General features: G+C 41.3%; 1 protein-coding gene across 5 annotated transcripts in view; it reads right to left on the bottom strand.

Annotated features, from left to right (window-relative positions):
• Nucleotides 1-2,408: 2,408 nt before the first annotated feature.
• Nucleotides 2,409-23,567, bottom strand: part of SMAD1 (SMAD family member 1) — a 42,783-nt gene continuing 21,624 nt past the window's right edge. For all 5 annotated transcript variants that reach the window (XM_053941321.1, XM_053941322.1, XM_053941324.1 and 2 more), the window contains 5 exons: nt 13,146-13,403; nt 10,467-10,583; nt 7,417-7,638; nt 5,173-5,429; nt 2,409-3,805 (listed from right to left, as the gene is read on the bottom strand). In XM_053941321.1, the coding sequence (XP_053797296.1) occupies nt 3,662-3,805; nt 5,173-5,429; nt 7,417-7,638; nt 10,467-10,583; nt 13,146-13,403 (998 nt within the window). In that variant the 3' untranslated portion in view covers nt 2,409-3,661. The remainder of the gene's footprint in view (nt 3,806-5,172; nt 5,430-7,416; nt 7,639-10,466; nt 10,584-13,145; nt 13,404-23,567) is intronic.

Raw genomic sequence — 23,567 nt, 5'->3', positions numbered from 1 at the left:
AAGTATGACTACCTCTCTCAGCCTTCAACAAATCTTTTAAGCATTCTTAAAAGATCCTCCTAAATGATTAAAAAGTCATCTCCACTCAGGGAGAATTATTTCATTTCCAGCACTTAAAAGCCAAAGCAGAGATTTCAAAACACATTCAGCTCCATGGAATTATTTGTGTCCACATATACTGCTTTTCCTCAATAAAGATATCCCTGTCTTTTCAGTTTCTCCTAACAGAGACTTGGCTTGGCTTTTAAGTAGCGTCTTCTGTGTTTAACTCTTGTTCAGGAGATTAAATGGAAGAAACTATGAGGAAATAAAACCAAATAAGCAACAGGAACTTACCTGACACTGAGCTGACACTGTAGGCTCTATCCATGTTTTTAGTTCTCAACATTCTCTGTTTTGTGAGAGGTCAGCAAGAAATTCTTTAACTTTCGTTCTTGTCATTTGCCTTTAAAAGCTTTCTGACTCCAACTATCCAAAGCAGGGCAAAGCAGAAGGAAGACTTCTTCAAAATGCTCCAAAATTTTTCACAACAGCCTGAAGCCAGCAGTTGCTTCCTCCCAGGTAACTTCTGTCCTACCTTCTCTGTTTCTGGCTGTTAATTTGTTGTGGTTTAGCCCCAGCTGGTAACTAATCACCACTCAGTGGCTGCTCCTTCATTCACCCCAGGTGGGATGGAGGAGAAAATTGAAAGGGTGAAAGTAAGAACACTTGTGGGCTGAGACAAGGACAATCTAATAAGCAAAGCAAAAGTTGCACACACAACCAAAGCAAAACAAGGAATTCATTCACCACTTCCCATGAGCAGGCAGGTGTTCAGCCATCTCCAGGAAATCCGGGCACCATCACACAAAACTGTATCTTGGGAAGACAACTCCATCACTCCAAACACCCCTCCTTCCTTCCTTCTTCCCATTTTACATGCTGAGCATGACTCCATATGTTACAGGATATATGTTGGGTCAGCTGGGGTTGGCTGTCCCAGCTGTGTCCTCTCCCAGCTCCTTGTACACCCCCAGTCTCTTCACTGGTGGGGTGGGGTGGGAGGCAGAAAAAGCCTTGGATCTGTGCAAGCCCTGCTCAGCAATAAGGAAAACATTCCTGTGTTATCAACACTATCTCCAGCACAAATCCAAAACAGCCCCATATGAGTACTGTGAAAAAAAAAAAATTAACCCAGATAAAACCACCTGAGAGTCTCAGCTGCTACTCCAATCCACTCATCTTATGTAATGAAGTGCAGCTGAGATACTCTGTGCCATCATATGAAGGTACACATTTTCTTTGCACTTAATATTTCCACACCACAAGCAAAAAGCTGGATAACAGATAAGGAAAATATTATGTACCCAGCACTTCAACAGTCTTATAGAAAAATTGACAACAATTGACAGAAGGAACTCAGAAAAACTGGGATCCTGCACGTCCCACTTAATTCAGATTACCACTGGAAGTTTCTGATGCACTGCAGAGCTACTATTTTCTAATTTTAATCCCTATTTAGGAAAAACAGAGAGGCATTACAGCCCAAAACATAAAAGACAGCAACATTAAAAGCAGTCACAACATAAAACTGTCTTTTCTTACTCCAACACTTTTTCAAAGTTTATCAAAACTTGCAGAGGATCATCCAAATAGGAAAACATCCAAGTAGAAACACTCCTTAAGACTTGCATGATGGATGGTTACAGCACTAATTAAAATAGAAGTCACTAACTCACAGCTGCATTCCATAAAAAGCAATGAAACTGTTGGGAACAGCTGGGAGTTTATATAGCAGGGGCTGAAGATATCAAAAACAAAGTCAGTGTCTGAGCAGCAAACAGCATTCTTCCACTTTTTGATCATCTCTAAATTTTATTTATTTTTAAGACTTACATTTGTGCTGTGACCACTTCTTTATGAAAAAGATATGTTAAACTGAATCTGAAAAGAAACCAAAAAACCTGTCCTTGGAATGTAAAAGTAGCAGGTTCTTCTCAATAGGGAACTTGTACATTATGGATTTTTTTTTCCCCTGAGCAAGGGGAGCATTTTTTATTTTTTAATTTAAAAAATGTATATACTGAGCCAAGCTGCGGAATTAACTTTAACAAAAACACACACACACAAAAAAAAAAACCACACGAAAAGCAAATAAAAAAAACAAACAAACAAACAAAAAAAAACCAAAAAAAAAAAAAACAAAAAAAAGAAGAGAAAAAGGTGGCATTGCCTCATTCTGTGTCTGGTTGAACACACACTGAGCTCTGCTGCTCAGCCTCCCCTTGCTCCTGAGTTTAGCACAGCTACTGACCTGTACAAATCACTACGTCTAAGCTCAGCACATCTTCATTTCTAGTTGTTCCTCCTCCAAGACCACACCTTTATCTGGTTTGTTAAGAGTCTGCTAAGAAGTGGACAAGACAAGGTTTTAATCAAATGTAAGCAGTAACAACAGGTTTTATTCAAAATTTCCAGTAAAGAGGACCCACTAGTTTTGGAATAAAAGTACTTGAAAGTACTACAGCTTACATGAATATAAAAGAGCAAAGAGAAGAAAATAAACCAAGCAGGAAAAAAAAAATTTTTTTAAGTTTGAAATTGACCCCCACAGGGATACTGAAGTCCTCCAGACAATTAACAATTAACAGTTCCTTGGTTTGGCAAAACAAGATTCTCTTACAAAATTAAAAGCCTACTTTTGTTACATAAACTGTATAAAACTGCTCAATAGTTAAAGAGCACTCTGTACAAATTTGTCTTGAAATACATAGAGCTACAGCCTTCAAACTGCAGTAATTAATAATTTTGTCCTCTTCATGGGTAAAAGAAACTGCACAATTGCTTTGGGGGAAAAGGAAGAGGCAAAAATAGTCAGAACTAACAAGATGAAGCCACTATGAAAACAAAATGCACAACAAAATTCAGACTTCAGTTAAAACTAACACGCTATGTTTACAATATATTCTACATTTCAGCTGTCATTTCCCCCCCCCCCCTCCCACCTCCCCCCATTCAAATATTCCTAATTCCTTTATGGTCTAAATCTAATTAATTTCTAAACTTTCAAATACACCATACATACATTTAGTAAAAGAACATACCTAACATTCTTACATCAGTATGGTCAGGACACAATTTCAGAGACAGCACAGAGTTATTGAGATTAAACCTTATGCTTTCTTTTACTTTTAAAGAGAACAGCAACCATCAGTGTAATGTTTCTAAGAAGTACTGAAGAGAGGCTGCAAAAAGCAGACTTGGCCAACATCCACTCTCAGCTCCAGAGGACGTGGGGGAAACCAGTGAGTGCTGAATGTAAGGAAGGAGAACCTTAAGAGTGACGGCTGCAGAAAAATCCTTCGGGAATTCTGTCCAGCACACTGAGTTTGGCTTTGGCTCTGTTGTCCCCTCTTGTACTAAGCCCTGTAAATCAACTCCACAATAGTACATTACAATGTAAACTAAAATTCTTTATACCAACAGTATGTCAAAGGGGTTTATTTATCTTTCTTTTCTGAACCCAGCAGTTGGTCACAGAAGTCAAGTGTTTTCATGGCTCTTTTTCAGCTGTTGCCAGCTGGGGTGGGGGGGAAAAAAGAAAAAACGTGTGTCTGACTCATACATCTTTCAAGTACATGCAAGGCTCAACTGTTTCCAAAATGCAGGAGCTTGGGACTTTTTAAGACACTGAAGAAACAGGATTATGAGGAGAGCCCATCTGAGTAAGTACTTTATCCAGCCACTGAAGGGGACCATGGAGATGTATCTCTATCCAGCATGGAGTGCTCGTTACATCCTGGCGATGATATTCAGCTCCCCAACCCTGGAAATAAAATCATAAGCGGGGAAAGAAAAAACAAATCACCTTATATTAGAATACTAAATACCTGAAAAGCATACTTCTTACCAAAATAGCTTTCAACAGTCATTATCAGCAGGGTGGCACAGCACCCACAGCACCCACCAACTATTATCACATTTCAACAAACAAATCAGAAGCTAAAAAAAATTATAAATGTAGAAAAGTATCATTTCAGATCTCCTGGAATGGAAGTCTTTAAAGACATAACCTGTAGCACTGCAAAATTTCCCCATACATCACTGCCAGCTGCCTGAGGTCCCTATAAAGCCTCTAAAGAGGGGGATATTCAAATCTTCTCTGCCAAGACTGAAAACAGAACAAATTGGGTGGAAATGCTGCCAAACAGATCAAAAAATTAAAAGATGAGGTGATAAGATTGATGTGGAAATGGGGGTGAGGCATCTGTCTGACAAGAACCAAAGTATCATTCTCAGGATGGGGATGATAAACTGAGCAGTAAGTCAGAAGCATTCCTCCTTGGAGAAAGAGGGCATGGTTATCTCCCATCTGACTGTTTCTCAACTTAACACAGGTTTTGTTTCAGCTCATACCTGATTCTGTTGAAGTAATTGCCAAAGATATAAAGAGATATTTAAAAGCATTCAAAATTGTTTTGTAATTGAGCTATTTTTGGGGCAGGTCTGAAGAGAAGACTTTGACATCTGCAGGCACAGTTTCCTCTGCTCTGTATTAATCCCTAATGAAGGGATTTCCCAGCTCCCAGCACAGCTGTGCAGTGCAACTTCCAATACACAAGAGGTCCTGTTTGACTGTTTAGGCAATACTGCCCTACAACTCTGTAGGATGCAGAGCTGTAAACAGCCTATTCCATTTTAGGAACCCCTGTCTTAATACATCTGAAAGCTCTCATCCTCCCATCACGGAGAGGAACTGCAGCATATCACCATCTTCATTTGATTACTTTCATTTAAGGACCAACCCTTTCATATCAGTACCTATGTTGACACTCACACAACAGCCACATCAGAAATCCTGACCTTGCATGCCTTCCTAGAATAGAAAGTTATACATATTATTCTAAATAATTACTGCAGCTCCTAATTTGGGAGTTGCTGGTCAAGATTTAGAGGACTTAGGTGAAGAAATATCTTCTGTAAGTCACCTCAAGCTTTCTAAGTATGTGGGTCAGATGGTCTTCTGTCCACAAATACTTCATTTCACTTAGACTTAATGAGCAATTCCATCCTTAAAATTCAACAGCCATTAATAAGCTGATGAAGGGAGTTACTGCACCATTCAAAATCACTGCATTCAGAAAAAATAATTTACTTTGCTTACAAAATACTCTCAAGCAAATGCCCACATACCTTTACAAAACTCATCCGGAGAGTGCACATCTTAGTAAGCTCATACACTGTCTCAAAGCCATGGTTCACGGACTGAGCCAGGAGCTGAGCAAACTCTTGATTATTGAAAATCTTCAGACTGCAGCCACTGGGGATTTTGCAGACCGTGGTGGGATGGAACCCGTGGTGGTAGTTGCAGTTCCGACTTTGCACAAAGATGCTGCTGTCGCTCAAACATTCAGCGTACACCTCCCCTCCAACGTAGTAGAGATGGACACCTGCGAGGAGAAGGTTGGCAAATTCACACTCTGTGTCTGTTTTCATGCTCTGTCTCCACAGAGATAAGCTTCTGTTCAAAGAGATAAACCTTAATTACATATCAGAGTATCATCTGTCTTCATTTTTACTTTTCTCTTTCATCAGCAGGCAATATGTATGCATGTATGTATGTATGCATGTATGTATGGGGAATCAACATGTTGTATATTCAACAACACCAAACTAGCAAGCACAGTAGTTTTGATGCCTTCCATTGGACAACCTGACCACTTGAACTTTTTCTCATGATATTTAAGTGAAGCAGCAATTGGGAATGCAAGCAGAGAGAGCAGAAACTTGCTGCATTGTAGATACTGAAGCAGCCCCAAGCTCGATTCTCTGGAAAAGTCTTGAATGCTAATTTGGGTAGCCTGAGTTTTGTCAGCTAGCTTTAATTCCAGAAAGCTAGGTGGGGGAAAAAAAGGCCTTTGTATTCCTCAGACCTATCTGCCAAATGAGGGTACACACCAATTTTACAGTCCTTTCCCCTTCTAGTGCCTGCTCCTTCACCTGTCATCCACAGCAACAAATCCACAAAAAAGTAACATACAGAGAACCTTTGTGGCAGTAGGAGTCAATTCTAAGAAAAACAAGAAGTTTGAGAAAGCAAGAAAATTTACCTTCTGTATTTAAAAATGGTTTATTTGCTACTTAAACCTTTCACCTCCTACAATGTCACAAATCACAGAGGTGAACACAGAGAATTAGAAAACTTGACTGCAGTCCAGTAAGAAAGCCTTCACTGTGCTCTGTCACGTAAGATTTTGTCACTGAATGTGTGGGTAGATACATACTCCCACCTGATTTGCAAAAACATTTATGGCTATGTCTTCAAGTTTGGGATTTACTCCTCCTTTCTCAAAGACTAACAGTTCTACATCACCATTACTCGTACACATTTACTTATTCAAACTGCATCCTTGTCCCTCCCACGCTCTGCTTTGGTACACATGCAGTTAAGTGCTTCAGCAGAACTCTGCCTGCAGCTGGGTTACTCCTAACAGGAAAAATGAATGAGGTGTTAAATAAATATCCTGATACTTGGGAAGATGGATGGGGAGGAAAAGAAGGAAGAAGTATTAACACTTGAGTGGCACAACACAGGTGTGGTGCACTACTGAGAGCTGCACAAAGTTCTCACGAAGAGAAAAGCTCTCCAGACTGGGGGCTCAGACTTGAGGAGGATCTGACCATTCTCTTCAGCTTTAGCTCTTTCCTCCTCTTCATGAACTGGCACATCTACCCCACTGTTTGGGCATGCTGAACCCTCAACTGTCTCAGAAAAATTAGAGTTTACTAAAAATGTAAATACCTAAAAAAATGTGCCTTGCAGGAATGGCCCACTGCAGGGGGCAATATCAGCTTTGCCTGCCATTTGCATTACAGGTGAGTTCTCAGAAAAGAAGACTGTATTAGTTAGTCAGGCATAAAGGTGAAGATTTTCTCTTTTGCAAGACTGTCACAGACACAGAAGGGAAACACAAAGTTCCCACTGAAAGAATCACCAGCCTGTGAAAAATGCAATTGGAATAAACTGTTTCAGCAGGTTATCTCCCAAAATACATGTTAGGATAGCTAATTTATGTTAGAACTAAGGCTAGCTAAAACATTTGGTGCCAAGAACCACAATTTGGATTTCCATATACAGCAATAATCAAGATAAATCAAGACATTTCATGAGACAAACTGCCTTAACCTCTAATTTACATTTCGATAGCCTTCAGGCAACTAAAATTGATTAAGGGTAAAAGCTTCCTGTAATTACAAACCAGGTAGGAACAATACTTTGTTTATAAGACTAGGCCAGAAAATTATATGTTTACCAACACAAGCACTTCTCCCACATGCTAGGGAAGAGCAGTTTACTCTTGAGGGAACTAGCCCAGGTTGTCATGTCTCGGGAAACACCACCCCCACCCAAAATGGATGGCCAGATCCCAGACTCACCTTTGCCGATGTGCCGCCTCGTGTTCTCAATGGTGGAGTTGCGGTTGACGTTGGAGAGCAGCCCCAGGCAGAACCTGTTCTTGTTGTTGGAGGGGTCAGTGAAGCCATCCACCAGGATGCTGGTGGAGGACGCGTGGAACGCCTCCCCGACGCGGTTGTTCAGCTCGTAGTAGACGATGGAGCACCAGTGCTTCGGCTCTTCGTAAGCAACGGCCTGGACATCTGGAAAGCCACAGTGGAAACCTTACAGCCTAACAGTGCTGGAACACAGGCTTGAGGAGAAAAGAGTCCTAACCCGGCAGATTTGGGCTACATAGAGTAAAGTAATTTCAACTCAAGACTCAGAAGAGACAAAGGCTGGCACTAGGTATGAATAGAAAAGCAGAGAAAGCTCCTGGGTACACCCCAAGGAGTGCCCCAATATCCTTGCCCCATTTTCTCACACAATGCTACAGCGCAGGCCCAGACAGCAGAGAAATGCTGTAACTCTACAACTCAGCTTTCTTTCCTACTCAGTAGACAGATTCTTACTTCAGTTCATTTTACAAACTACAAGTCACCTGTTTGCTTACTGCAAAGCTGTATAGCAACAGGAAGAAACGGCATCACACAACTGCATCATAGACCTTTTCTCACTTCACAAAGAAGTACAGCAAGGCAGCTTAAATACAGCCAGCAGATCAATCTTTCAGCATTCAGAGCATGACCAAATCTTTCTCCTGTGTTTTTTGGGAGAACAGTAGGAGACTTCAAAAAACCTGAGAGAGATTGGTATTTGTCTGCAGAACATGCATGAAGTGAAGTCCCAAATAAAAGGAAGCTACTGAGGGGCTGTGGTTACTTTAAGTGTGCCTTCTTTCAAATGAAGGACAGTATTTCACTACTAAGACTAGAAAAGTTGTACTTGCTGCTGAAACACCAACTTTGCAGATCTCACTACAGAGCAAAGTGCTAAAATGAAAATCAGACTGGTAATACGGGAAGACTTGTTTTTTCTGGCCAGAGGTTTCCTTCTCCCAGCTCCAAGATTTTACTGATATCAATCAACTAAGATTAGTGTTCATATTTTCCTCTGTTCACAGATCACACCACTATGAGTTTTTGTTACAAAAACAAAACCTGAAGTCCCCCTCAAACCAGCAGTACACAGTAGATACAAAAGGTGGCAAATAATCAAGAGCAGGATAACACATCCTACACCACTGTGGCAAAACTTCTGAACATAGCGTTTATTGCTAATAACTTGCTTAAAAATACTGGTAAAAAGCTGATCTTTCCTGATAATCTGTCACTTTCTATCCCTTCACATCACTGTTGAAAAGGAAAAAAAAAAAAAAAAAAGAACCAAAAAAGAAGAATAAACAGTCTTTAATTATTATTAAGAGTTTGCTACATTTTTAATTCCCATAAAGGTGCCAGCAATTATCAAAGCTGCAGCTTTGCCCCAGTTCTCAAAGTCAGGAAGAAATCTTGCCAGCTGGCCATTCTTACAGAATTAATCATATCTCTCTCACACAGATTTCATACTGACTTCCTTACATTTGCTTTAAGTCATGCAGAGCAGGTGCGTTTAGTCTCTCTATTCCCAGCATGGGCCAACAATGGAAATTACCCAACTTCATTGACAGGATGCAGCTTGTTCAATCAAATCTCTTAAGACTAACAAATCATCATGAAGAACACACTTCTACAAAGTTTGCAACAAAAAATGGTGCAGTAAGTTCACAGTAAAATCTTTTATTCTACAACCTGCAGCAGATTTTTTTTTAAGTCGTGCTATCACAGCATATGTATGTGAATAATAAATATGTGAAGACACCTAAAAGTCTTTCTCTTTAATGAAGGGACAGAGAGGAAAACCCATTGTACTAAACTACTAGAAAGGAAAAATATCAAAAGACAATTTTTATTTTGAAATGGCTGAATGATAAAGAGCAAGAAGAAAACTGTAAACCCTCTTTTCTTTATCATCTCTCATGTATTAGAGGAATTCTATAGTAGCATTTTGGTAGAGGGACACACATGCAGAGGTCTGCAGTCAGGCATAAAGTTTGAGAAATGTATTTTGGGGCAGTAAATGTCTGACCCAAAATTCCTATTCCTGCAAACTACTCATACACTCAAAGTGTAGTCTTTGTGATCAGCAAAAAGTGGAAGTGCTACAGACTGAATTTATCACATGCAAAACTCATTCCAAGCAGAGAGTAAATAGGCTAACAAAAAAGCCATCCAAATTGTGCTGAGGGCAGATACACTTCCTGAAACCAGACATTGAGCTTAACAGCAAAACAAGTACAAAAAAAAAAAAAAAAGCAAAAAAAAAAACCCACAAAACCTAAAAAACCCCACCAACACCAAAAAATCCAAAGCACAACAGTTCAATTGTTCATACGCTTGTGATCTTGATAATTGTTCTGGCACAGCATCCAGCTTGCTGCTCTTTCCTGGCATGGGCCACAAGTGTGTAAGCTGAAGAGTTCTCTGAAGGGGTCATTTCTCACAATGTGATGATGAATGCACCGAATCCTTTACTCAGCAGCCACGGCCGCTGCTGCGGCTTTAACAAGCAATGTTTAAAAAGATGTCTGTGCCACAGTGCATAAAGCAATAGGCCTTTATTTCATACAGAATTTTAGAGTCTGTAGCAATGCCACACCTCAGGCAGATAATTCTGTATTCTGCAGCCTCAGAGGAGTTCTTTCCATTCAGAAGTGGAAGCTCCCAATAGAAAACATAAAATTACTTTGGTCTTTCGAGTTGGCTGGGAGAAAGAAAGAAATAAACCCCATATATTTTACATTTTTAAAGAGTCGTGGGATAGATTCCTCTCTTAAATAAATATTTACATTTATAAATAATCTCCAGCTTTACTATTTCATCCCTTATAACAACAGAAGAAAAATTACATGGCCGTTTTTTTTTCTTTTCAGCAGACAGAAGTTTTCATGAACAACATCCATCCAAAATTAAAACTCAGTTATTACTCCTAAATTCTGGAGGTTCTTTACTCTTCAGGAGCGAAATGGAAAACATGAAGGAAGCGTTCTTACCTCCTCTGTGCACATCAGGGGGAATTGCAGGTGCCATCATGTTGGTATCCATGGGTTGGGAGGTATCGTGTGTCATCGGATCTTCTGGAGGCAGGTAAGTGGGCGGGGGAGTATCAGCTAAATATAGAAAAGGCAGATACATGAGTCCTTTCCTCTCTTTAAAGCACATCTACATATCCACATCAACAGTTTGAGCCTGGAAATGCTTCCAGCCTGACTCAGCTATAAACTTCCACCCACCAGAAATCTGAAAAAGCAATCATGGACCTTGAATAAGGAAAGCAAAGAATTACTGTGTATATTAAGCACAACTGCAATAAAAACAAGTCACTTCACCCCCACATAAAGCCACAAAAGAAAGCTCAGCTGTGTTTCCAACCCGCAGTGCCATACAAACATCAGGGCACAAAGAGGTCTCAGGGCCCAGCCAGCAGTAGATACTGAATATGTTAAAAGTGAACAGAAGCTTTTCTGTTTCCAACACAATTCTACCAGCAAATTATTTAAACATCCCAGCTAAATCCAGGGCCTTATCATTGTCAGTGCAAAGTATTAGCTCTGTTTCCCTAGACTGGGAATAGTAGAAAGTGTTCAGGAACCCAAATCCTACCAAAGTGGCCTTGTGGGTCTGGAATTTCTCTGTCAGTGTTTCTGTCCTGTCCCATTCAGGGCTGCATCACCAGCATGGGAGCCCATGCACAGTGCCCACACTCATTAACACGTGGCTGTCAGCTCTGTTTGAAGTGTCCCAGCCAGTACTGCCCTTCAGCTGCCTATTCCACTCCTGGGAAAGCTTCCCAAAAGATTTCCTACAAGCTGCAGGAAGTTGCCAATGTCACCATTTCCCAATACACCAGAGGACACACTCCTCCAGATCAATTGCACAGAGGTACATCCAAGAGCTAGAAACCCTTGCCTGATCCCTGCAAGTTCTTGCTGCAAAAGCTCGTATTAGATTACCACTGTGATGTCTCTGCTGCTGCTCATCCCACATTTATTTCCATTACTGAGAGTATGGATTGCAAACTATTGCAGCAAATAATCACAGGGGATTCCAAAACTCTGAAAACCAAATTAGCATCAACAAAAGGCAAAACTTACAGAATGCTCTGTAGGTTTGGGGTTTTTTTTTTTGTGGAATGGTAGTTTTGTTTGCATTTTTTTAATGTATATTTTAAGAAAACACATGTTCATGAAATATATTAACTAACTTATTGTTTAGCAGGTGTTTTGTTGAGAGCTTTACATCTAATGCTGGCAGGTACCTGGCTAATTCCATTACTTGAGCACATTCAGCCGGATGAGAAAGAATAAGAGAAAGACAGAGATGGCAGCAGGGTTGCATTAAAAGCTTAACAAACTGCACTGGATTTTGAGTCTCATGTCTTACTAAGCCTTGAATGCTTGTGTGTGTGCAAACATGATGTTGGTCATGCACAAGATTCCAAGGCCACGGGCAACAAATTAAGCAGTATCTAGAAAGTTTTCAAGGCTAACTGCTTTGCCCCTTTGTTTTTGTATTTTCCAGATGTCAGCCTCTTTCCCCATTAGTGCAAGATGGACAACTGTCCAGGGCTAAGCATCAAGGACATCAGTATCCTGACCTCCCCTCTAACGCAATTTCTTCACTGCAGCTGCCGACATTAAGGGCATGTGGACAGAACAGACCTTCAAAGATCAAGTGAACTTCCACAAGCCAGCATTCAGGAAGACCTTGTTAGGTCTTTATCTCTGTTGGAAGAGCCCCAACCACAGCAATCATGTTAAAAAAAAAAAAAAGAAGAAGAAAAAGACAGCTGGTTTCACAGCAAATTCTCACATATTTTAGAAAAGCCAATACAAACTCTTTCCCTCCTTCCAGCAAATTCAGTAGTTTTCACTCACAAGAGAAAAATTCGCAACAATTAGTAAGAGAAGAAATCTACAGATATTAATTTCATGTAATAGGAAACAGATTTTCACAAATCTGCTGCTTTATTTACACATATCCTCCCCTTAGCCCCTGAAGGAAACAGGCAAACAACATCAGTAAGCATTTGTACTGCATCCTTCTCCCAGCATTTAGATCAAGAAATCCACCACAGACCGCTTCTGCGGTATTTTTATCCAGCTGCATGTAAAGTGCAAAAAAAGGCAGCTTCACAGAATTTTCTACAGATACCAGGAAGGCTCTTCTCTGACTGTAGGTAGTAATACAGCCTCAAGAGTTATTTCAATGGCCTGTTTTTCAGTTGAAGCTTCTTGGAATTACACCACGATGAGAAGAAATTGTGTATCAAGTAGCAATAACGTGATCACCTTGACAAATACCCTTTTTCTGCAGAACTAAAGCCTTGTGCTGAACTTATGATCACAAGCAAGGATGATCTCTAGCATCATACCTCTGGTGCATTGAACTTTGTGGGCTAAACTGCTCAACTGGTCCCCAAAACACTTTGGATGCCTCCCCACACCTCACAAGAGTTCTACTGTAATGTTTTAAGTGTGTTTGAAAGAGGCACAATATTAAAGCCTTCAATATTACCCGACAAAGAGATTCTATACTCCTCATTACCTGACATCTCTTAGCTTGCTATTGAACGCAAGTGTTGGCCGATCATTTGGTGTTATTGAGCAAAAAATCCATGAGAGCAGTGATGTCCAACCACCACCTCCCTTCTCAAGGGAAGCTGACTGTACCTGGCATCTGGAAAGGGCTTCCCGGGTCTGAGCTGGCTGGAGAGTGCGGGTAGGTGCTACTGCTGCTCCCAGGCGAGTTTGGGTAGCTGCTGCTGGGCGAGTGGGGGAACGGGTGACTGTTGGGCTGCTGGAAAGAGTCCGGGAAGGTCGCGTTGTGCGGCATGTGGGGCTCGTTTTGTCCCAGGTTGCGGAACTGCGCCAAGAGGCTGTGCTGGGGGTTGTACTCGCTGTGCCTCGGAACCAGCACCGGAGGAAGAACTGGAAAGGGAGAAAGAGAGAAAAGCCGCAGCGTTAGAGACTCAGTTCTGAAGGTGTACAGGGGAGAAAAAACCCACATTCTTCCCCTGCCCCGGCGTATCCGCATCTGCCTCAGAAACAAGGTAGTCAAACCTAGAAGCGCGTGTCCGAGCAAGAACTCTTCCCCTCACATCCAGTTACTGCGCAGCCCGAATCCGCCGCTCCCCGGTTTGCCAGATGGGAGCTTGTTTTCACAGAGGGCCAGTGAAGAAGAGCCAAGAACAAACCACAGTCCTGTGTTTCAGTCTCACTCGCACGAAGAGATGCTGGGAAGCGCCTGACAATGCTGACATGCAGTTCCTCCTGTTGCACTTGTCATCTGACTAATCACCTAATGGCCTGTAACCCAAACCCTTGCTAATAAGAACACTTTTTTTTTTTTTTTTTCTGAAGACAATACTAATAAGCCTTGAACTCAGTCTGGTCCCAACAGCTGTAATTTTGTTTTTAACCTGGACTATGTTCTTACAAGTTTCTATTAAAACAGTTATTAACTCTTCAAGTCAGTTTACAAAATGTGCAATTTAAACAAAATTATGTAGTTCAAAAAAACCAACTGAGCAGCAATTGAGCTGCAACTATGTGCCACTATGGGATCAGAGAAACATCAGAAACTACGAGTCTCACCACGCTTCTGAAGCCTTCTCAGCTGCAAAACAAAGGTCTCTTTCAAACTGGGAATATGAACATGACACCAGATATACTAAGATAAAAGAATCAATTCTTTTTCCAGTTCCTTAGATTCTATCTTTGAATGCTTCACAGCAAAGCCCAAGCTAACCGAAGGATTAAAAGCTCTTCTTTCCACAGAATTTTTGGGTGATGGATAGAAGAGGAGAGGCAAGGTCAGGGAGAGGGAGGTCCATGCACCAAGTAGTGGAAGAGAAATAAAAAAATCAAGTCCTCTTCACGTCTTCCCCCTTTGGAACCTCTGTTTCCCAACTCCACGTCTGAGCAGGACTGGAAGAAACCCCCTCCAGATAGTCTGCCTTCAAGAGAGGGTGCCAAAAACCCAACAAAACCCAGGAAAAACAAGCCAAGGCCACCACCCCCCTTTCCTTGAGACTCCTGCTGTGGCATCAACACCTGGGCACACAGAAGAGGAACAGGAGCATGTGCAGTCAGCAAGCCTACACAGACATAGCTATCATTCAGATTAAGAAAGGTGTTTTGGAGACAGCTGCTTTGTTAAAAGCCCGAATTACAAACTAATTGCCAAAAAAAAAAAAAAAAGCACCAAACAACATTTTCTTCCCATGACAAACAGGTTGTTCCAGGACACTGGGGCATCTTTACTCTTCCAGCACTTTGCTATTACAGAAGCAACACTCAGGTATTTACTTTAGTGTCCCGGAGTCCAAGAGTACCAGGATAACCACTCGACACACAGACCAGGTCTGAGGTCTAGGTTCATGCTTAAAAGGGATATAAATGAATGCCACACTAAAAACTCACTCTCTATTCCTAAAGTCACAGATTAACTAAAAGGAAAAGAAGTAGGTTTCCCTTGCTCAGATTTTTTTTTTTTTTGCATATGCCTAAGAGAGTAATTAAGCTCCCATTTTTGCCTGCTACTAGCATTAATGCAGGAGCAGTCTGATCCCAGAAATCTTTATTGAACATACACTGAAAAAACCTCAAACCCTCACTACTGAAATTTAGGCTGCCCAAGCAGAAGCAGGCTTTAAGCTTTTAATCTGATCTCTCAATTTCTTAGAGCAACTTCACTGAGATTCCAAGAGATCTCAAATATTTGAGGCAGATATCACCCTTAAGTAGATTTGTTTAGATGTCAAAAAACCCAACTCCACTTTACAAGGCATAGGCAAAGTTCCTAATTATGGTGTTTTCTGAAACAAAATGCATCCATCTGTCATTCTATGGAAATCCTCTATTGCAAAACACCCCAGGAGAAGCTGCATCTCCCCCAGCTGTGCAAACTCTTTCTTGCTCCAACACAACCATTCCGACATGCCACTGGAACAGGCTGTTAAAAAAAAGTTATTCAGCATAGGGGTGGACATCACAAATCCTTCATCCTCAACATGTCAGAGCCAAGCTCTCTGAATATTAGAGTTTCTCAGAATTAAGCTTGTTCTGTTAAATAAAGCAATCCTTTTGCAGCTAGATCGAATACTATTTAATTGTCATAGTCAACATTTGCTGGGCTAATAAATTACCAGTGAAAAAATTAGCAATGAGATCATGTGTTAAAATGTATTTCCCCTTTCCTGTCTTTATGATTCTTCCTTACTTTTCTAAGCATTAAAAACACAGCTTTCCTATCTCTTCCTTTCCTATGGATGAAGGTCAAACCATTAACTTTTATGGAGTTAATTTGTGCAGAAAGTACATCACCTACCTTTCCCATCCCTTACCTCACATTAAACAATGACACACATGACATCAGAGGAAGCCAAATGATTTACAGCATTTTAAAACAGCAGGAGAACAGGATATTTTCTGTATGTTTTCTGTAATTAAATTAATGCAGTGCCAGATTTTCCCAAGGTATATATACATGTTTTCTCCTGTTGGGCAGAACCACTGGCAAAATTTAGCAGGACTTGAGATAAAAACAAGTCTCCTTTTCCCAGGTGTCATTCATGCAAACCCATGCTTTTTGTCCAAATCTGCCAACCTCAAGTGATTAAACGCCAACTTCTTCAAAATGCACATGGAGAAGGGGGAAAAAACAATACAACTGGTATTGATACAAAACAAATAGTCTCAAAAATATCGTTGCAGAATTTATATTAAGTGCTGCCCCTAATTTACATCCTCCCTGCATATACAAAAACCTTCAATGAGGAGGAAAAGCCCTGAAAGGCCACATCAGGTAGGACAGAGACTGCAGTGCTCCAATTAGTCCAACTCCAAGTCACTCACTGCCAGAACCTGATCTCTCTGCAGCTCCTGGCTTTTTTTGCAGGGAAGCTGCTCCTAGTGGAGCCACAGAGGAGTTAATTTGAGTGCTGTTCACTCAGGAGTAAGGATGAGCAGGGACTGGGCCCTTTGGAGCATGGAAGGCTGCCAGGAGTTCAAACCACAAAGGGGGATGCACCCCCTTCTTGCTCCCCTCGCCCCTGTGGAAGGCGCTGAGCTTCTGGTCAGGTTGCAGACCTCAGCCACATGGAATAACAAATTACTGAGGCTCAGTCCAGCAGGGGAGGAGGCTGATCTCTGCTGCAGCTGCCAGCTCCAGGAAGAGGTATAATTGAAGGGGAGAGAGCATGAGAGAGTTATTCAGTGCTAAGCCAGCACACCTGTTGCTATGAAATAATGAAGCAGTGCACATCTTTGCTGTGCAGATCTCCGCAGGATGTGGCTCTGACCATTTGCAAACACAATTCCTCCCTTCCTCTTCAGCGGAAGGGAGCACTGATACAATAAAATATTAATTTTCTTCTTTTTTTTTAATTTAACATCAGCATCATCAGCATATATTTAAGGAAACATAATATTGAATACACTGTTGTCTTATAAAGCTGCTGCAACAGATTTGCCAACTCAACCTCATTAAAGTTAATGGAGTAGAACCACAAGTCATCCAACAGCTTGATTTCTGTAATTCTTCAAACACCAGATTAAAAGGTTTTATGTGCTATATTGTGGCTAAATTTTGCTCCCAAGTTTTTCTGTCGATGTGGACCTGCAGTTGAGAGTTAATACAGGACTACTACCAGTAAGGTTACTAGTAAGGAAGAGGGGGATAAACCCCCCAGGAAGCAGGATGGGTATGTTTGTGGAACTGTTTCTGAGCTCCCGTGTCTGTCAAGCCAGCCTGGGAATTGGGGAGCTTGTTTTTACCATGCAAATAAGACCAAGTATGCCTGCACCAAACAAGAGGAGCTATATTAAAGAAATTAGAGCTACAGGGCAATTTAACCCACAGGGCTATTTCATCTAGGAGCCAAGAATGCCAAAAATACAGAAGATAGACCAAAGGCAACCTGGCTGTTCAGATAAATGTTCTGACTAACCACACCAAGGAAGAAATGCTTTCATGAAAATGTAATAGTGGCCTTTGAAGAAACTAACTGATCTCTACTCTTTTTATCTCCAGCATGTCACCCTGTTCTTCTTCAGAAAATTAACAGCTGTGCAATCCTAAATAAAGATCTTCTTACTTTTATTTTTTGTTCTATTTTCACATTCCAGAGATAATGATTTTAGCAAACACAGAAAGTATCCAATTTATGAACATAACTTTTTTTTTAAGTTTCTCTATGAAAAACCTCAAACTAATTCAATCCAAAGGACCTGCTGTACTTTCAAAGAAGCATATTTTCTATCCAGATGGGTTTTGATTACCTTACACAAGGCCCAGATGACAGCTAGCTTCCCTCAAGGGCTCATTTTTTCCACACCCTTTGCATGTTATGTAAAAATTTGGGTAGGTATCTCTCTTTCCACGTATGGAAATTGAAAGACCATGTAAGGAAATACAAGGGGCTATGTATAAGAGAGCAGACTTTAATCCACTTTCCTTGCCAAAGTAGATTCTACTTCTTCTGTAAAAAATGTATTTATAAAATAAATGAAAGAAGAAAAATATAAGCAATTGGTGCTCCACTTTTTGCTCTTAAAAATCATGTCTTAGTTGACATATGCTCTGTAAAAGGGTTTGTCCCACAACAGGGCCCTCAGTGCTAATGAAGACCTGACAACACTATCATTAGACAGAGTGCTTTAATTTCCAAGCATTACATAGCGGCATTTTCATCTGAATTTATGCAAAGCCACATATGTTTTGCCAGAAAAACAGAACTGAAGGTTGGGAAGGAGGAAAATCCTAAAACAAAAGTTCATGCTATCTGGAAATAAGAAAATCCTGCAAAGACTAAATTGTAACAAAAAGGAAGAGTTAGGAGAAGGAAAAAAAAACCCAAAAGCAACAAAAGACAGCAGCAGTGTTAAACTAACAAATTTGAACCCTCCTGAAGACTCCCAGCTTCATTTCCTGCCTTTGAGGTCACAGCAGCTGAAGCTGTGGCATCCTGATGAGCACTCCAGTCCCACGGTGAGAACAGAGCAGGTACCAACACATCAACACATGCTCAGCTGAACGTGCTGCTCTCTGCAGCACCAGGGAGTCACTGAAGCATTCTGACTGCCAGCCCTTGCCAAAATCTTGCCTGTAAACGGTAAAATACTGTGTAGAGAGAAAACTTTTCATGTCATTAGGTTTTCTCATGTTGCCTGAGTTATTCTTGGTTAAAAATATAAAATTAATAAGCATAGTGTCAAAAGCAATCTCTGAGGATCAAACTACTTAAAGCTCTTCCAATAACCCTTGGCTGTGGTATCACAGCTTTGCTTTGCTGGTTTCTCAAAAGGAGAAATTCCAGTCTCTGAGACTTTCACTCCAAACCTCTGTTTTAGTAATTATAGTATTCAGCAATCTGTTTTGGGTGACAAAAAGACAAACTTTCTACTCAAGGAGAAAACTGACAGCTGTCTTGTTTTCTCAAATCTTAGTTTTATTTTGCAGTTTTGGGAGACCCCAAAGCTTGATTTGTCATTCTGCGTAGTTACAAATGAAGACTGTATGTCCTTAAAAAAAAAAAGCAAAGCAGTTGTTACTTTACTGACTTTGCTTTTACATCAGACATCTGGTCCAAATGCATTTCACAAGTAATATTAGGACATTTCCTGCATTACAATATTCAGCTAACATTAGATTTTATTTGTGGATGCTCTGATAAGCTGACATTCTGATTAAACTGACATTTGTCAAGGTCAATTTCAGAATTTAGTACTAATTGTATGCACATTAGTGAGGCAGTCCTTGTAAGCAGATTTGGTGGAGGAGCAGTGATAGTGTGTATTAACCCAGACATTTACACAGACCAGAGTTCAAATTACCTGTACCAAAGCCACAGCCACCATCCTACTGAGTAGGTTAAAACTTGGAAGTCTGGTCTTTCAAATCAGAAGAAACATCTGTGTCTGGCTAATTTTGAAGAAAGAAAACACACATAAAATAAGACAGAAACATATCTTTCTTGACAATTTTTATCCCTCTATTGCAGTTTCTTTTTCTGGCAAGTGGTGAGGCTAGACAAGGAAAACCCTGCTGTGAGACCATTCCCTCCTTCCACCTCCTCATTTCAATTCCTCTCCCCCAGCTCAGCTCTGGTGGGGAATTTTAGAACTGAATTCTGCAAAGCCAAAATGAAGGAAGTTTTATTCTGCTTGCCAAGCAAACTGACAGTTGCTTTTGCTATTTTGGGGAGCCATCCTATAATTGTGCCCACCTGTTGTAGCAATGCTATTTTTAAAGTCACACCCAAGTGCATACATGGCTGCACAGCAAAATTTCTCAGGGATGACACTCTGTTCCCTTACCCCTAGTCTGCAGAGGTGCAGAAATCCTGCTATGGGAACCATACAGGCAAAAGGATTTTTGTAATTTGGTTCTACATATGAACTCTGAAGGGATGCAGCAATTTTGCCCTCCCTTACACCCCATATGCAGCTTCCCATTCGCTGTTTCCACTCCTCCCCCTCCTCTCCCCTTCTCCCAGAGGCCTGGCACTGTTGGCATTATCCTCCACCAGGCCTGGTTCTGTGGGAGCCTGCAGTAGGTGTGCTGCCTTTCAGAGCCTCACTGAGAGCAAAAGCAGAGGAGATCAAAGACAAATATGAAAATAATCATGTTACAGTCACAGGCAGAGAGTCCCCACCAAGAGCAAAACCAGCATGACACACCTACCACTCTACTCAGAGCCTGGGGACCTGGCCTGCTCTTGTGGCAAAAAGCAGCTGCACATACAGGTAAAATGTTTCTGGCCAGCAACAAGCTTCCTGAAGCAGACACACACTTTGAATTCATGGTTATAACTGAAAGGAACATGACAGTTTTCAGCTGTGAAAATTCAACTGTTATGACACTGTATTTGTCTGTGTCCCCAGAAAGCCACCGCTGCTTGCCCCTCGTTTGGCTGGAACATTGGCACCATCAGCTTTGTAAAGCCCCTCAATACAGAGCAGCCAGCTCTCTGAAGAAGAGCAGCTGAACAGAGGAAAACCATTCAGCCCTTTTAATCTGTGTTTTATTGGTAATTGCAAAAAAATGGGGGACAGCCATCTACAGAAACACTGCACCTTCAACCACTTCCACACTTGAAATATGAAAACAAAGTTAATTTCTCTTTTGCTTCCTTTGTAACATATTATAAAGTCAGAACCTAGCAGGACGATGGGGCAAACACAGTAGGGGCAAACAGAAATCTGCATCAGAATGGAGGAGAGCTAGTGTTCACCAGCACTTTAAGAAAATTAAATATTCCGTTTCTTCATCTTCCTTCCTTCCCCTTTAGCTAAGGCAAAAGAACTGAACCTCCTCCCCTAAAGCCACATTAGAGGTGTGACTTATTATTATTTTTTTTAATAGCAGTGGCAATTTAGCACCTCTTCATCCTCCCTGTTCTGTATTCCGTTCCTTTTGTTTTGCTGTTAGAGCAAACAGGATCCAGGCCTTTTTTTCCCCCTAAAATTCTGGATGATAGCTTTCATCTGGTCCCATTGACATAACTGAGGACAGAGGCAGGCAGCAGAGGCTGTTATCTCCACAGAAACCTAAGGAATAAGAGACTGGAAGGAAGTGTCTCAGGGGGGACACATTCTCCAGCAAAGCCTGAGAGATCATTTGTGGCATTTTCAGAGGGATGAGAAACATTGCGTCAGGTTTTTCCTCCCAGCCTCTGTGTATGCAGTACACCTAATTATTTAGCAAGTCTTGATCATACTTAAGGATAATCCCAACAGGTATCTTTAAACCAAAAAATAAAACTGAGGAGAAGCAGCAGATTCAGCCAAGCAAGCACACCAGTTCAGCAAAGTGTGCCAATTTTAAGAGGCATCAAATTCAGACCTTGCTCTCCTTAATTAAAAGCTTTGCTTTGCCTTGCCAAGGGAGAAATCTGACAGCCATTAACTACCCTGCTCCAGAACTAATTCTGCACACAACAGACCTAGGGAACAGCAGCAGTGAGCTCCTTTAACCCATCTCGAGGAGGTATTTCCTCCTGGCACTCAAAGTGCAAGGCTGCATTCCCACTCCCAGCAACAAGTCTCTACTTTCTCCTCTCATGTCCCTCCACCTCCACTCCTTCCCAGATGTCCTCCACGGGGCCTTGTTGGTACAGATGTTCCTGCAGCCAGAACGAAAGCCCCTGTGCTGAAAGATAACACAGCAGGGAGAGGAAAAGTGACTGTGATCTGGTTCAGCACAAGGGAACAGCTGGGCTGGCACAACACAAGGAGCAGGAGCAGCACATGTACCCTGCCATAGAGTGCAGCTCCATCGACCCCTCTATGTGCAGGGACACTGGGAGATTCCCTCTTTGAGACTGCTGATAGTTTTCTGCCTCCTCTCACTGTTTACAACCTGTTCCTATCTAGGTTGGCTAACAGAAAAATCTCACTTGGACTCAGGTGTAGCTTTGTAGCTGGCAGACACACCACAGAGTGCCAGTTCTCATGCTTTCCAAGCTTATCTTCACAAGCTAAACAGTGAGGATGGAATAAGGTGTCAAGGCAAAAAATCCACTTATGCCTCTGGCACTGTGGAAACTGAGATGTATTCACAGCACTGACTTCCCAACAAAGACCACTACTTACTTTACATATTTGAAGATTTACCACTAATCCATTCCTCAAACCTTACACAACACTGAAACAAATCACACAACAATCAGTAGAAAATGAAGGGATAGATGCCACTCCATGGATCATACCCTCCATATCTCCAGTAACTGGCTCTGCATGAAACAGTTAAACAGAGACCACGCTGTCAAGCAGAGCCAGAGCTTCAAGATGTACCTTGCACACAAAACATGTATCACATACAATCTGAGTTTCCAATTTTGCTATGTCAAGAGAAAGCACACGTCTAAGCCCTCTGGGAAACACAAACCTTGATATCTGCCTGAGTCCATAGATTGTAGTAACCAGTGACTCATGCATGAATTCCCACTACCCATTAATCTCAAAGTGTAAGCACTTATGTGGCAATAATGGTGTTTGAATGTCCTGGCAAAAATGGGAAAAATGGTTAGCAGAATTTGGGAGTGACTGTCAAGAAATAAAGATAAAGATCAGGTTTGGAGGACAGCAAGAACAACAAAGGGACAGGAAAAAAGAAGTAAGAAATTATGGAGCACAGCTCTCCAAGCCAAACGGGAGTTCAGCTACCCCTTATTTCCAAAAGTTGTTTTCCCACTCAGCTCTGAGCAATATCCCTCAAAACAATCTGTGGCTGACTAAACACAAACCCCTCCTACATTACATACCCAGCTGAAAATGTACATTCTAGTTAGACATCTTTTGAAAGTTTTACTCTGTCTTGCATAACTCACTGAAGGGAACACAGAATATGGACAGAGTCCCCATCTGCACCAGGGGAGGTTTAGGTTGGACATTAGGAAGAATTCTTTCACAGAAAGGTTGATCAGACGTAGGAATGGGCTGCTCAGGGAGGTGGTGGAGTCACCATCCCTGAAGGTGTTTAAGGAAAGACTGGATGTGGCACTCAGTGCCATGGTCTGGTTGATATGGTTGTGTCTGGTCAAAGGTTGGACTCAATGACCTCAGAGGTTCTTTGCAACCTAAGTGATTCTGTGATTCTGTGAAGTGACAGGATATTTACAAATACCTGGTTTTAAATATGACATAAATGGTCCATATGAGAATGTTCTCAAACTCAGTAGTTGTCTTCAATAGTAAAGCAAAATGAGCTAGAACATGTAATCTGGCATTACAGTAAGGGCCCAACTGTTGCTCAGTCTAATAGAAAGAGAGGTGTTTCAGGAATCTTAATTTTCAGTATTTTGCAATACTAAACGCAAGCAACCAACCCAGACATATGCACACAGCTAGCAGTACATGACTATTTTATTATCCCTCTTGTACTTAATATGAAATTGTTGAGATTTTTAAAAACTTTTTTCAGAACTGTTTTTCCAGAGCTGAGTTCCTTTGTTCAAGCTGCTGCTTCGTAAATACATACATTACGGGCATTGCATCTGCCATTCTTCACATGACTTCCAAGTTAATACTAACACAGCAAAGGGAAATACTTAACATCAAGATATGCACTGTGCATTGCAGATCCAAGAC

This window comes from Vidua chalybeata, chromosome 4, assembly GCF_026979565.1.
Source record: "Vidua chalybeata isolate OUT-0048 chromosome 4, bVidCha1 merged haplotype, whole genome shotgun sequence".
In the NCBI taxonomy this organism is placed as follows: domain Eukaryota; kingdom Metazoa; phylum Chordata; class Aves; order Passeriformes; family Viduidae; genus Vidua; species Vidua chalybeata.
The sequence above is the reverse complement of the archived record's forward strand: the minus strand, read 5'-3'. Positions and strand labels throughout refer to the sequence as shown.